The sequence below is a fragment of the Bidens hawaiensis genome, unplaced genomic scaffold (genome assembly GCF_021521415.1).
Source record: "Bidens hawaiensis isolate Kalapana, Puna unplaced genomic scaffold, B.hawaiensis_p1.1 tig00419464_1, whole genome shotgun sequence".
Taxonomy (NCBI): Eukaryota; Viridiplantae; Streptophyta; class Magnoliopsida; order Asterales; family Asteraceae; genus Bidens; species Bidens hawaiensis.
In genome coordinates this window covers 259,411-273,598 of record NW_027504872.1, presented here as the reverse complement: position 1 = coordinate 273,598, position 14,188 = coordinate 259,411, and the positions used below count along the sequence as shown (strand labels likewise).

Here is a 14,188-nt window from a genome sequence, read left to right as displayed (position 1 = left end):
TTCAAACCCAAAATATCTGCCAAAATTAAAATAAAATATTCCATTCAAATTAAAATCCATGATATGATGCATGTTTTGTAAATAATAATATTAATTTACACAATTTATTCAACAATATATAATTTTTGTTACTACATAACTTTAATTATAATTATGTGTAAAAAGTTTAGACAATATTTAATAATTTTAATAACATTTAAGATTTCAGTTATATTCAGAATTTAAGGTAAAATGTAAATTCTTTAGATATTGTTGTTAGATTTAATACAAGTAGTAGATGATCAACACCTCTTTACACTTTCTGATAACTATAATTTGAAAGTTAAGATTTATTGGTTCCATATAACAACTTTAGTAATGTTTATATGTTACTAATTATTATACATGTTTTGTGTGGTTTATATTTTATATAATCTGTTATTGTGTTGTAACAATTTTCAGGGGTGTTAAAAGTGATTTTATTTTGGTTGAAGTTTTCAAGATGTTGATGATGGTTTAATAGCAAAGAACATTATTAATTATTTTGTTGATGTGTTTTGATTGTTATGCTCAAATTAACTTCTTGTAATTTGAAAGTTTTAATAATAAGTCAATATAAATCTATTAATTTTAGGTTGGTATGGTGATGTGTTTAGTGACAATGTAAATTTATCAAGTTTTAATAGTTAAAGAAATATATGTTTGTTTATATTGATGTTTAAGTTGATTATGTTTAGTGACATGTTATTCTACCCGATTGTCACGCGGGCCTATACCCTAATCAATAAATAAAAAATGATTGATTAATATCCACCATGCATATCAACTTCCATTATCTACTTCCAATTGTTTATTTACTATAATAGACACCCAATTATTAAATTTAAAATTTAAAAAAAATAATAATATAAAAGTCATTAGTTTAAAGACAAAAAAACAAAATCTAGAATATTAATTAATTAATATTAATAATAATAATAATAATCATGGGCGCGAAAAGAAGCTTGTTGGAAAATTTGGCTACTTTCTTCCCCCCTGCAGACCTCACATCACTTTCACTTTACTCTTTTTTAATAATAATAATAATAATAATAATAATAATAATAATAATAATAATAATAATAATTAGCCCTAATTTATCTTGTTCAAATGTCTGCTCAACTACTGTAATCACTGAGCTTCACCAGATCTGGCTAACTGACATTCTGCTACACGCAACTATCAACACACATTCGCATAGTTTTCATCGTCAAGGATCCTTCTATGCCTTCTCTCTAGTAGTGACGTAATCATAATCACTCTAATTGCTTACTAATTACGCTTACGATTCGTGTTTTTAGCTTAAATGTACAGGTGCTTGTGAATTTAACCTACATAATTTGAATTAGCTTAAGCTTGGGGATAAATAGTTGTTTATGTTACTGCTAGTGGTAATTTGTTGCATTTGTGTACATGCATGTTGTTATTTACCTGCAATTTGTGCTATCTCTGGAACTTTAGGTTTAGGTATCATACCTGCATATGAGCTCACTCTAGTGGTGATTAGTGTGTTTGCTTACTTTTTAGGTTTACGATTCGTGTGTTTACCTGAAATGTACAGGTGTCTGTTAATTTAACCTACTTAACTTGAGTTAGCATAAGTTTGGGGATGGATTGGTGTTTATGGTACTAGTAGTGGTTTATTGGTGTATTTTGTTACAGTTTAATGGTATATGCATATACATGTCGGTTTTTTAACTCATTAGGTTATAGGTATCAAACCTGCATAATGTTGCTTGAGAATTACTGAATTAGTATAAATTTTTGTTATGAATTTAGGTTAATTGTGAACTTGTAGCGGAACATGTTGTAATTTTTGACTTTATAGGTTTACAATTTGTGTGTTTACTTGTAATTTCTAGGTGTTCGTGAATTTAACTTACTCTACTTGAATTAGCATAAGTTTGGGGATAGATTGTGGTTTATGGTACTAGTAGTGGTTCATTGGTGTATTTTGTTACGTTTTAATGGTTTATGCATATGCATGTCAGTTTATAGGTATTCGTTAATTTAAACCTAGCATAAGTTTGGGGATGGATTGTTGTTTATGTTACTGCTAGTGGTTTATTGCTGTATTTTGTTACATTTTAATGGTTTATAATTATGCATATGCATGTTGGTATTTTACTTGTAATTTGTGCTAGTTCTGTAACAATAGATTTAGGTATCAAACCTGCATAATGTTGCTCAAGAACTAGTTTAATATTTGTCATGAGTTTATGCTAATCGTGGACTTGTAGGGTAACTGTTTTTAGTTTTTGACTTTTTATGTATATGAATTGTGTTTTAGTTGCGATTTATACTCGCACTGTCCCATTAGGTTTTTCTGGCCAGGAATTAGCATGATTAACTTCTACATTGTGGTTTATGTTCATTGTAGTGATAACTGTTGTAACTTTTTACATTTTATGTATATGTACTCACACAGCCCCTCTAGTTTAGCAAGTATTGTATTCACATTATTCTTATCTGTGTTTCCTCAAGAACTAGCATCATTTTTTTCATAGATGGTTGTTTGTTTTCACTTAGACATAACTGCCTGTAGGTTATAGATCATTGTTTATGTTCATAATACTGATTAGCTGTCGTCTTTTGCTTCTTATGTATGTTAATTGTGTTTTTACTTGCAATTTTTGTTCCCAATGCCTATTAGATACATGGTTATCAAACTGCATTTTCCTTTACATGTTTTATATGACTTTGGCACAGGTCGGTAAATTGTGTTCTTACTTGCAATGTGTACTCCGACTGTCCCAAAAAGCTTCATTTTTATATGATCTTTACAAAGTGAAAGACTTATGACTGTATCTTGTTGTTCATTTCTTATCTTCTTGACCAGCAGGTGACTGATTTTGACCAAATTGGCACCGGTGGTGTCAAGTTTGTTACTTCATGAGTGAAATGGAAGAGAAAGAGGGATCTTTAGACAAGGTCTCGACTCCTGAGGATGTCAAAGCAACAACAAGAAGTGTTACTAAACCAACCGTTTCATCATCTTTGAAGTCATCTGGGTCTGGTACTGGACCCACCCGAAAGAGGACCGAACCAAAGACTGTTTCTAATGTGGTCAAACCGAATTCAAGAAAACCAACTATAAATCATGGTGTTACTACTTCTATTGATGCTCCTGCAATTAGGAGGAATAGCACTGGGAGTTCACAAGAAAAACAAGCTTCAGTTAAAAAACAGACTAGCAGTGTTAGTTCAGCCACAAAAGAACCATTAAGGCGGTCTCTTCCTGAACAACCCCGTAGGAGTTCACTACCTTCGCCAGCTGGCAAAGCTTCCAGCCCTTCTTCTCCCGCTGTTAGAACTCCTAGAACTGTGAGCAGTAATGTCAAATCGTCTTCATCATCAAGAGTTCCTACAACATCTGTTGACAACATTGAGAGCAGCACAGAGAGGAAGTCAAAGTCAAACCTCTCTTCTTCTTCAACAGCAGATTCTAGTGGATCAAGATCCGGATCTTTATCATCTTCTCGAGAACGAATGTCAACTGCATCGAGTCTGAGGAAAGCAGCAACCCCTTCATTTAGGGTTTCTCGTTTGATCATGCTTCCACATGTTGAGACCAAAGCTGGTGATGATGTGGTAAAAATTTGCTTCTAATAATCACATCTTCTATTTAGAAGTTTATTTAGCAATTTGCTTTTTATATACAAGAATAATATCTATGAGTTCAAGTGAAGTTCTACTTGCTATTCCCCAGTTTTTATTAAAATTTCTGATGTCATGCTGATGTCTCCTTTTTCTCTCGTGTCTCATTATGTCAGAGGTTGGATCTTAGGGGTCACAGAATCCGCAGTCTGAAAGCTAATGGTCTCAACTTGTCTCCTAATTTGGAGGTAAGCTGATATGTACGGTATGGTTGTTACCCTTGTTATTATGTTCATTATCTGTTTGTGAATCTTTATTTACTTTTATACTAAAAGATAATAATATTTTATGCTTGTTGCATTTTACGTTTAAGACTTTTTTCCTGAGTGTTAATTTATTTTCAATGCATATGTGTTCTTTCAGTTATTATACTGTAATGATTATGAGAAATGTCAACTGATGTTCTTTTGTGACAGTTTGTTTATCTCAGAGACAACCTGCTATCATCATTAGAAGGCATTGAAATACTAAACCGGGTGAAGGTTTGTTCATGAATTTTAGCCAGCTAAACAATTAGGATGTTTGATTTGTTTGATTCATTTTGATCAGTTCATTTCTACATTTTCCAGTTTTATGTATTTGACCATAAGGATTTAAAACTCTATACTAGATGAAAATCTTCTATGAATGTTACATATTGACAGTTAAAATTTGAGTTGTGCTACATTTATAAATATGACTGGACTGAGTTGCACTTGCACCTGAACTGGTGTGACATTGTGTCTGAACTCCTTAATTATTTCATCGATTTTGATATGAAAATCTGAAATGCATCACAATAATTTCTCAAAATATATAAAAACTAACACAGAAGTCAAATGAGAACGTTGGAGTCACTGAAAATCTTCATAGGTTAAACACGTTCTTGTTAATTTGCATAAAAGGAGACTAGTGTTGATATTGTCTTAGGCTTCCCTTGAGCTTGGTATATGTAAATGACTATTATGGCCTATTTGTAGGTTCTTGATTTGAGCTTTAATGATTTCAAAGGGCCTGGGTTTGAACCACTTGAAGCCTGTAAATCCTTGCAGGTTACTTCCTCACATTTAATTTGTCTCCTAAATGATCATAAGTAACAAACGGTTTTATATTAACAATATCATTTTCTCTTTAAACTCATGCAGCAACTTTACCTTGCTGGGAATCAAATCACATCACTTAAGACTCTTCCTGCACTTCCAAATTTGGAGGTATAGTATTTGGTCCATGCTCTTATTATATCAAAGTTTATTTTGCCAACATTTCATGTGCTTGTAAATTTCTTTTCTTGTTACAGTTCCTATCGGTTGCACAAAATAAGTTAAAGTCTCTTTCAATGGCAAGTCAGCCACGGTTACAGGTTCTTTTTCATTTCTTATTAGTTTTTTGTGTGTGTTTTTGTTTATGTTCTCTCTGACCTTTTGGCTCAATGCAGGTGTTGGCTGCTAGCAAGAATAAAGTATCAACACTGAAGGGTTTTCCATGTTTACCATCACTTGAGGTAAGCTCACTTTATATTTCACATCCATATGTGTTGATTAAAAGAACTTGAGGTGCATCTGAATGTGGGTTAATTTGATGTACTTTCTATTTCTATGTGGTGCAGCATTTACGGTTAGAGGAGAATCCTATACTTGAGATGGCACATATAGAAGCAGCTTCTATATTGCTTGTTGGCCCAAGCCTGAAGAAGTTCAATGATAGAGGTATGATGATCTTTGAGTTAAGTGCCATTTTCATACCCGTGGTTTGTTCAATTACGCCATTTTAGTACCATTTTTGAATTTATTGCAAATGACTACCTCAGTTTTTTAAAGCTTGCGATTTTAGTACTTTTTTCTAACTCCGTTTATTTTTGTTCGTTAAATCAAGGGTACTTTGGTAATTTTGTTACTTTCATTATTTTTTTCTTTTCGTTTTAACACCTTTCTCCCTTTGTATCCATAAATCCCCAAATCTCTAGATCTTAACAATCCAAACCCTAAATCCCCCAATCAAGTCATTTCTCCTACTTTGATCCTTGCCGGAAAAACGCCGCCAACCACAGCCGCAGGCACCTTCTGTTCTCCGGAAAATTGCACATTCAGTTCGCCGGGAAAACATGCGCACAGTCTGTTTGCCGGAAAAACGCACAAAACTACGGCTGCACCCAATTCTTGCTCGCACCACCAACCACTTACATTCACCATCTTGACCCGCCTCCATCATCCCTGTCGCCGCTGCACCATCATTGTCATCTCCATCATCGAAAAAAGCAAATTACCAAAATTCACTAAAAAACCCAACAACAACAACAATAATAATAATAATAATAATAATAATCGAGCTTACCAATTCGGTTAGGTTGTTGACTAGCTCATCGAGCTTACCTAATTGAGAGGTGTTTATTCAGTAAGAAACGTTGAAGATTAAGAGTGTATAAATGAAGAATAACTTCCTTTGATATCCATGGATGATGGAGTGAGTTAGATTCACTTGGTGGAAACCATTGATGTTGTTTACTGTGATTGAATATGGATTATTATTTGGGTTTTGAGTGAATTAAAAAACCTAGGGCATAAATCAGATTCTACAGGGATGATGGAAAGAGGAGAGAGGTTGATTTGTAGATATTAAGGGGAAGGTGTTAAAAAGAAAAGAAAATAACAAAATTACCAAAGTACCCTTGATTTAACGGACAAAAATAAACGAAGGTAGAAAAAAGTACTAAAATCGCAAGCTTTAAAAAACTGAGGTAGTCATTTGCAATAAATTAAAAAATGGTACTAAAGTGACGTAATTAAACAAACCACGGGTATGAAAATGGCACTTAACTCATGATCTTTCTAATATAAATTTTTTGCGTAAATTTTATTTTTATTTTCATGTTTTTATAATTTATTCTGATTCTCATCCCAATCTTATTAACTGAAATATGTGGGCAACATCATAACTGCTTGATTAGAGTTTACAGAATTTGTATTTACAACCTGATGATTGTATATTTTATGTATTATAAAGCACACGCATATTCACCCTGGTAGTTATTTACTGTATTACTTAGTATTTTCTGATGATTGTTTTTGCTAACACATGCCCGTTTCTTCAATATAGAGTATAATGCAATCTGATAAATCTCTATTTGATATTACTTCATATGTGTATAAGTGTATTAGTATTTAATCTTTATACAATTTTGTGTTTTGTATTGTTTCTTAAAGTATTTGAAGTTTTTTTTTGCAATTATTTGAGCATTGCTGAAGGTCTGCGGTACCATTTTACTTACCATATTCAGCTTAATTTGGCATCACATGTTTATACAAAAGTTGAATTTAATTTGTCTACAAAGTTTCCATCAATTGTTTTCTAACATGCATTTGCAATGCAATTTTGCTAGATCTTTCTCCTAAAGAAATTGCAATCGCAAAGCATTACCCTGCACATACAGCAGTCTGCATTGCAGGAGGTTGGGAGTTTTGCAGCTCTAAACAAGCCCCGGGTGAGTTATACAATTTTAGTTTGCTTGTTTAATGATGTCAGTAATGACACATTCAAATTTTTAATACCCTTTTGGAGGTTGAATTACTTATGTCAACTAAATCAGCTTGAAAGCCACATTTGTTGGGAGGCAGACATAATCTATGTTAGCTGATTAATCAACAACTCAACATTTATTTATGCTCTTTGATGGCTGTCTTCTTTTGCTAAAGTATTTTTAATCACTTGAATGAAATTTGCCTTAATCTAATAATGACCCGTTTACTCATTGACCAGAGTCAACTTTTAATTTCCTGGTCGAACAATGGAAAGACCATTTTCCTCCTGGTTACATGCTCATGGAAGCCTCAGTTGATCAACCATTTGAAGAAGATGCTTGTAACTGCCACTTCATTTTCACCAAAGATAAAACCGTAACCGAAAATTCAGATTTAGTCTTGAGTTATCAATGGTTCATTGGAGGCACAACTATTACAAACTTTACCCCAATTCCAGATGCTACTGCTGAGGTAACACATGTTTTCGCTTATCATTAATGTTTCTATATGTAACTGTATTTCATCTTATGAATTGATTATTTGCAAGGTATATTGGCCAAAACATGATGATGTGGGCAAGTTTTTAAGGGTTGAGTGTACACCTGTACTGGGAGATACTAAATATCCCTCTGTTTTTGCTATATCTTCACCTGTGTCTCGAGGTACATATTCCTCACATATCAAATATAGTTGACTAAAGTTTGACCATTAATATTTAACTTTTTGCATAGGAACTGGATGCCCAAAGGTTCTAAAGCTTGATGTGAGTGGAGAATTAGTGGAGGGAAATATAATTACAGGCCACCCAGAGGTTGCATGGTGTGGCGGGACCCCAGCAAAAGGCATTTCAAGGTGATCATTTTCATAGACTGCAGTAAAATTGTTTTTTATTTTCTTTTGCTTTTGCTACGAAACTCATTACTATTTTTTAATTTTCAGTTGGTTAAGGAGAAGATGGAATAGTAGTCCAGTGGTGATTGTTGGTGCAGAAAATGAAGAATATCAATTGACTCTAGAAGACGTTGATTCATGTCTGGTTTACATGTACACTCCTGTAACAGAAGAAGGAACCAAAGGAGAACCTCAATATGCAATCACGGATTATATAAAACCTGGTGTGTTGTCTATTGTTTTTTTATTAATTATCATGAAATATTTTGATGGAATACACACATAATTAGTTATTTCTAACTGTTTTTTGTTGGCAGCTCCACCGTCAGTTAATAATGTCCAAATAGTTGGAGATATTACAGAAGGAAATACTATTAGAGGCGTAGGTGTGTACTTTGGTGGAAAAGAAGGACCAAGCAAATTTGAATGGTTACGTGAGAGTAAAGATACAGGGTTTGCACCTTTTTCCAACTATTGTTTTTCTATTAGCATAATCATCTTATTACGTGTTTTAAGTATATTCTGCAATTATGTTATCTTGACAGAGACTTTGTCTTGGTGCTAACTGGCACTACTGAGTATAATTTGTCCAAGGAAGACGTTGGTTTGCGGTTGGCTTTTGTATATCTTCCTGTAAATTTGGAGGGTTAGTCTAGACTTTCTTTTTGTAAATTAAAGTAGTTATAGGCTACTTCAACTACATATTATCTAACTAAACTGTCACTTTGAAGCTTGATTATTAATCTTCATTACAATAATTTATCAAACTTACAGGCCAGGAAGGGAAATCTACTTCAGCATTGTCTCCAATAGTCAAACGAGGTATTTATATTACTTAGGAATTAACGGTTTTGAAGGAATATACACGAATATTTCAGTTGATCAATGTCTGTTTTTTTCTAAAAAAAAATTTCAGCTCCACCAAAAGTAACAAATCTGAAGATAATTGGTGATTTAAAGGAGGGAAGTAAGATTACAGTAACCGGTAATGTAACTGGAGCTACAGAAGGATCTAGCAAAGTTCAATGGTTCAAAACAAATTCTTCAATTCTTGATGGTGAAAATGGTCTTGAAGCAGTGAGCACTTCCAAATTGGCTAAGGTTGGTTGTCTAAGCATAGATTATCCTTAATACATTTTGTTACCACATGATTCTTGTTAAAAGGTTATTTGTGTTTCATGTCAGGCATTTCGCATACCTTTAGGAGCTGTGGGATACTACATTGTTGCCAAATTCATTCCTGTTCACACCGATGGCGAATCTGGTGAACCGGGGTACATTATATCAGACAGAGCAGTTGAAAGTGCGTTAATTATTTTTTTTAATATGCTTGGTAGCAAATGGTTCTTAAAACACAATTAAATCTTTGCAGCTCTTCCGCCAAATTTAAATTTCTTATCCATAACTGGCGACTACACTGAAGGTGGTATACTGACAGCATCTTATGGGTACATCGGAGGTCATGAGGGAAAGAGTATTTACAATTGGTATCATCATGAGGTATTTCCAATTTTCTATATTCAAATTTTTATAATTTCATATTATTTATCATCACTGTATCGTTGTCATTCATATTACATGGCTATCTGCAGGTTGAAACCGACTCTGGTATTTTGATACCTGAGGTTTCGGGTTGTCTTCAGTATAATGTCACTAAAGATGCTATTGGTAAATTTATCTCATTTAGATGTACTCCCTTACGTGATGATGGGATTATGGGGGAATCAAGAACTTGCATGGGCCAAGAACGTATTCAGCCAGGTAATTAATAATAGTTTCACATTTGTCATATGTTTATGCTATAAAAATACTATTATGTATGTGTGAGTACTTTGGAATTTAATTCTAATGTTGGTTTTTGTCATAATTAACTTTTATCAGGAAACCCTAGATTGCTTTCTCTACAAGTAGTTGGGACAGCAGTTGAAGGCACAACATTATGTGTTAACAAACAATATTGGGGTGGTGAAGAGGGAAACTCTGTTTTCTGTTGGTTCAGGGTAATTTTTTTATAATTTGGCATATAAAGCTTGTGTTTTTTGTTTGATAACAGTTTCTTTTATATGGTTTTGTTGTAAGTTGTTTACAGTTTGTATTATTGCCATTTCATACAGCGTATTAATGGTTAATTCTATGTACAGACAAGCTCGGATGGCATGCAAAAGGAAGTTGCAAATGCTGCCACATCATCATACGTGCTTTCAGCCGATGATATTGGCTATTTTATATCTGTTTCATGTGAACCTGTGAGAAAGGATCTGGCCCGTGGGCCTATTGTGTTATCTGAACAGATTGGACCAATATCTCCAGGTATTCTGCAGAATCTTTTGTATTTATTTTTGTGCAAAACCTTTAAAATCAACGGATAATCACTACTGAACAATCTTGAACAAGAAATAACTAAAACCTTTCATTAGCAACAGATTCAAAAACTTTTCAAGACATTGAGAAACTACTCAGACAAACCGAGCACATCAAACAACACAATTTTAGTTTAGACCTGTATGCTAAAGTTTCTTTGAATGATGACATGATTATAGTCAAACAACTGTTATAAAAGTTCCGAATGTTCTGTTTCTCAGGGCCACCGACTTGCCAGTCACTCGAGTTTGATGGGTCATTGGTGGAAGGAGGGCGTTTAACCTTTACTGCATCTTATAGTGGAGGGTAACACCAAGTTTCCTTTTTGCTAAAGATATTCAGGATAGGAAGATCATATCATAAGAATACATATCTAAATATCAAAATATGTACTTTATTTCTTTTAGGGCGAAAGGAGATTGCTTCTTTGAATGGTTTAGAGTGAAGGATAATGGTTGCAAGGAGAAACTACATTCTGGTGGTGAGGCTTTAAATAATTTTTGTACATAACTTTATAGTACAGTTGGCTTCCCTAATTACATGCTTAACAAGTGATGTACAATTATAGCAGAGCATCTAAATTTGACTTTAGAAGATGTGGGAGGATGCGTGGAGCTTGTTTATACGCCTGTGCGTGAAGATGGGCTTAAAGGTAGCCCAAAGAGCATTGTATCTGGCCCAATCATTCCAGGTGAGTAGGTTCATTTTGAATTACATATTGATTGTGGACAATGTTACTGTAATTTTTTTTTTATAATTTCTGTCAATGAATTGACAGCTGACCCTATTGGTGTGGAACTTGTATTCCCGGATTGCTGTGAGGAAGAAACTGTAATTCCTCTTAAAACATACTTTGGCGGACAAGAAGGGGATGGAAAGTATATTTGGTACAGATGTCTCTCCAAGATTGATGCATCTGCTCTCTTGGATATATCAGATTCTTGTGAAGATGTAACTACATGCGGGAAAACTTTGTAAGTTTTGTGAATGTGGTTTAAAATAAAAAAATATTAATTATTATTTATTCGGTTTATTTTGATATTGTGGCAGAACATACACTCCCTCACTGGAAGATGTGGGTGCTTATTTGGCATTGTATTGGGTCCCGACCCGTTCTGATGGAAAATCTGGTCAACCCGTGGTGTCAATTTGCAACAATCCAGTGGCTCCAGGTAGACTAATGTTTGTGTGCGTGTATTTGCATAATTTCTACTAATGGATATTAATTATTTAAATATTCATGCCAAATATTCTGGCAGGTTTTCCTGTAGTTTCAAAAGTTAGCGTGAAGGCGTTGTCATTAAGCAGTTATTTTGGTGAAGGAGAATACTTTGGTGGTCGTGAAGGATCAAGCATCTTTAGTTGGTTTAGAAAAGATTTGGAGGGAACAACGGTTCCTATTAATGATGCTAACTCTAAAACATATGAAGTTACAGATGCAGATTACAACTGCAGATTGCTGTTTGGGTAGTTTCTCCACCTTTGTTCTTGATCACTCTTTTTATTTGTGCGTGCATTTGATAATTGTTTTGTGCATTTTGAAGATATACACCTGTTCGTTCTGATTCTGTTGTTGGAGAGCTGAAGCTGTCTGAACCAACTGATGTCATTCTCCCTGGTACCTTTTTAAGCTATTTTTTATTTTAATCTTTTTTATTAAGTCATTTCTGTATTTTATTTTCCTTTTTTTAATAATTAAATTGGCATTCAGAGCTTCCAAGAATTGAGATGCTTACTCTTACTGGTAAGGCAGTTGAGGGGGAAGTACTTACTGCTATTGAAGTTATCCCAAAAAGCGATGCTCAACAAAACGTTTGGCAAAAATACAAGAAACATGTCAGATACCAGTGGTATGTTTTTCTTTTTTTTTCTTTATGCTTTATTATTATTATTATTATTATTATTATTTTGTTTTTGCAATAAAGAGTGTTTATTTTATCATCATATGTTAAATAACAGGTATATTTCTTCTGAAACGGGAAACGAACACTTTGAGCCAATCCAATCACAATGTTCTTGCTCATATAAGCTTCAATTTAACGACATTGGTTGTCGATTCAAATGCGAGTGCATTGTAATAGACACCTTTGGAAGATCTAGTGAACCGGCATATTACGTAACCGCCCCTGTTTCTCCAGGTCTTCTAGAAATTTCTCTTTATACATTCACATTATCACCAGGGATCACATTTCTGAATAAATATATTGTTTTTATTCTTTTTAGGATTTCCTAAAATAGAAAAGATGGAAATTGAAGGCAGAGGGTTTCATACTAATTTATACTCAGTTCGCGGTAATTATAGTGGAGGAAAGGAAGGTAAGAGTAAAATCCAATGGCTGAGATCAATGGTTGGCAGTCCAGATCTAATTTCTATTCCAGGTATCTTCTAACTTGCATATTTTTAATTTTATTCTATATCTTTTTTAGAAATATTTGTTTTCTTGCAGGCGAGACAGGAAGAATGTATGACGCAAATGTTGATGACGTGGGCTACCGTTTGGTTGCTATTTATACTCCCATAAGAGAAGACGGGGTTGAGGGCCATCCGGTTTCTGCTTCCACAGAACCAATAATTGTCGGTAAGCCAGTATTATTTTTCTTAAACTTGATTATATTTTTTTCCAAATATAAATTCAAGTTACTGTTTAATTTCTGATTTTGTTCATCTCATTGTATCTATCTGCAGAACCCGATGTTCATAAAGAAGTAAAGCAGAAGCTTGATCTTGGTTCCGTTAAGTTTGAGGTATGAAACTATGAATCTTTTAATCCTCGTTTATTTTAAAATCGTACTTTATAAAGTCATAACATGCTTGTCATTTTGCCAGGCTTTATGTGTCAAAGACAAATCCTCAAAGAAGGTAAAATAATATTCATTAACACACGCAAAGGACGGTGAAGGGGTAAAATTGTCATTTCACAGTTATCCTAACTTCCATTTCTATTTATTACTTTAAAGGTTTCTGGGGCGGGTGGTCTTGAAAGAAGAATACTGGAAGTTAATCGAAAACGAGTTAAAGTTGTGAAACCCGGTTCCAAAACATCATTCCTGACAACCGAGATTCGTGGAAGCTACACCCCTCCATTCCATGTATGTGATTTCATTCAACGCTTTCGTAATAACATAAATTATTAGAATATTAGGTATCAAGTTTCTAAAGTTTATAAACTATTTCGTTTGTCATGAACTTGTGTAGGTGGAGATTTTTGGGAATGATCAACACCGGCTGCGGATTGTTGTGGACAGTGATAATGAAGTCGACTTAATGGTTCAGACCCGACATTTAAGAGACGTGATTGTGCTAGTGATTCGCGGGTTTGCTCAAAAGTTCAACAGCACATCACTCAATTCCCTCCTCAAGATTGATTCATGATCAGGTGATCAAATCTTTGTGTATTTGAAACTTTTCTGATTATTATTTGCCTTCGGTTTCTTGATAAATATCCCATTGGATGTATATGTTTTTTTTGGAATGCATGTGTTATATGTATTTAATTGTGTGGTTTGTTTTTTTATGGATGTTTATTTTCTATTTATGCCCCTTTTGCATTAAGTTGTGGTTGTTAACTTGGGTTGCTTGTTAAAACTATTTATAAAAATAAGTGACTTAAATTATTTATTTAGATCAATTTAACTTTATCTATATATATTCACTTATTAAAATAGTTTATTAATCTATGAAAACATAAACAATCTTAATAACCTCTAAAAGGCGCGGTAAAAACTGAACTTTGTTGTATTTTACATGTAAATGTATACGTTTCTTT

The 14,188-nt window shown here is 33.7% G+C and overlaps 1 protein-coding gene across 4 annotated transcripts; it reads left to right on the top strand.

Annotated features, from left to right (window-relative positions):
- The first annotated feature begins 1,098 nt into the window (after window positions 1-1,098).
- LOC143608980 (187-kDa microtubule-associated protein AIR9-like) lies at window positions 1,099-13,947 on the top strand. 4 transcript variants are annotated; one of them, XM_077083864.1, is made up of 38 exons: window positions 1,099-1,259; window positions 2,861-3,609; window positions 3,792-3,863; window positions 4,092-4,157; window positions 4,635-4,706; window positions 4,800-4,865; window positions 4,952-5,014; window positions 5,090-5,155; window positions 5,261-5,360; window positions 7,031-7,132; window positions 7,408-7,640; window positions 7,717-7,831; window positions 7,901-8,021; window positions 8,109-8,284; window positions 8,378-8,513; window positions 8,606-8,706; window positions 8,835-8,882; window positions 8,977-9,161; window positions 9,246-9,363; window positions 9,433-9,560; window positions 9,653-9,821; window positions 9,942-10,060; window positions 10,202-10,370; window positions 10,643-10,727; window positions 10,829-10,902; window positions 10,993-11,112; window positions 11,200-11,395; window positions 11,472-11,593; window positions 11,681-11,888; window positions 11,966-12,039; window positions 12,133-12,271; window positions 12,381-12,559; window positions 12,645-12,800; window positions 12,869-13,000; window positions 13,108-13,166; window positions 13,249-13,281; window positions 13,380-13,511; window positions 13,618-13,947. In XM_077083864.1, exons 2-38 carry the CDS (start codon window positions 2,911-2,913, stop codon window positions 13,792-13,794), a joined length of 5,010 nt encoding a protein of 1,669 aa, XP_076939979.1. In that variant the 5' UTR covers window positions 1,099-1,259; window positions 2,861-2,910; the 3' UTR covers window positions 13,795-13,947. The 4 variants fall into 4 exon arrangements, with proteins under 4 accessions (XP_076939979.1, XP_076939976.1, XP_076939977.1 ...); XM_077083861.1 differs by having other exon boundaries at window positions 10,990-11,112; XM_077083862.1 differs by having other exon boundaries at window positions 1,099-1,264; window positions 10,990-11,112.
- The last annotated feature ends 241 nt before the right edge of the window (window positions 13,948-14,188 follow it).

Coding starts and splice junctions, on each gene's coding strand:
- LOC143608980 (XM_077083861.1), top strand. CDS start 2,911: ATGAGTGAAATGGAAGAGAAAGAGGGATCTTTAGACAAGGTCTCGACT. Junction 5,015..5,089: donor CAAGTCAGCCACGGTTACAG/GTTCTTTTTCAT, acceptor GGCTCAATGCAG/GTGTTGGCTGCTAGCAAGAA. Junction 11,594..11,680: donor CAACAATCCAGTGGCTCCAG/GTAGACTAATGT, acceptor ATATTCTGGCAG/GTTTTCCTGTAGTTTCAAAA.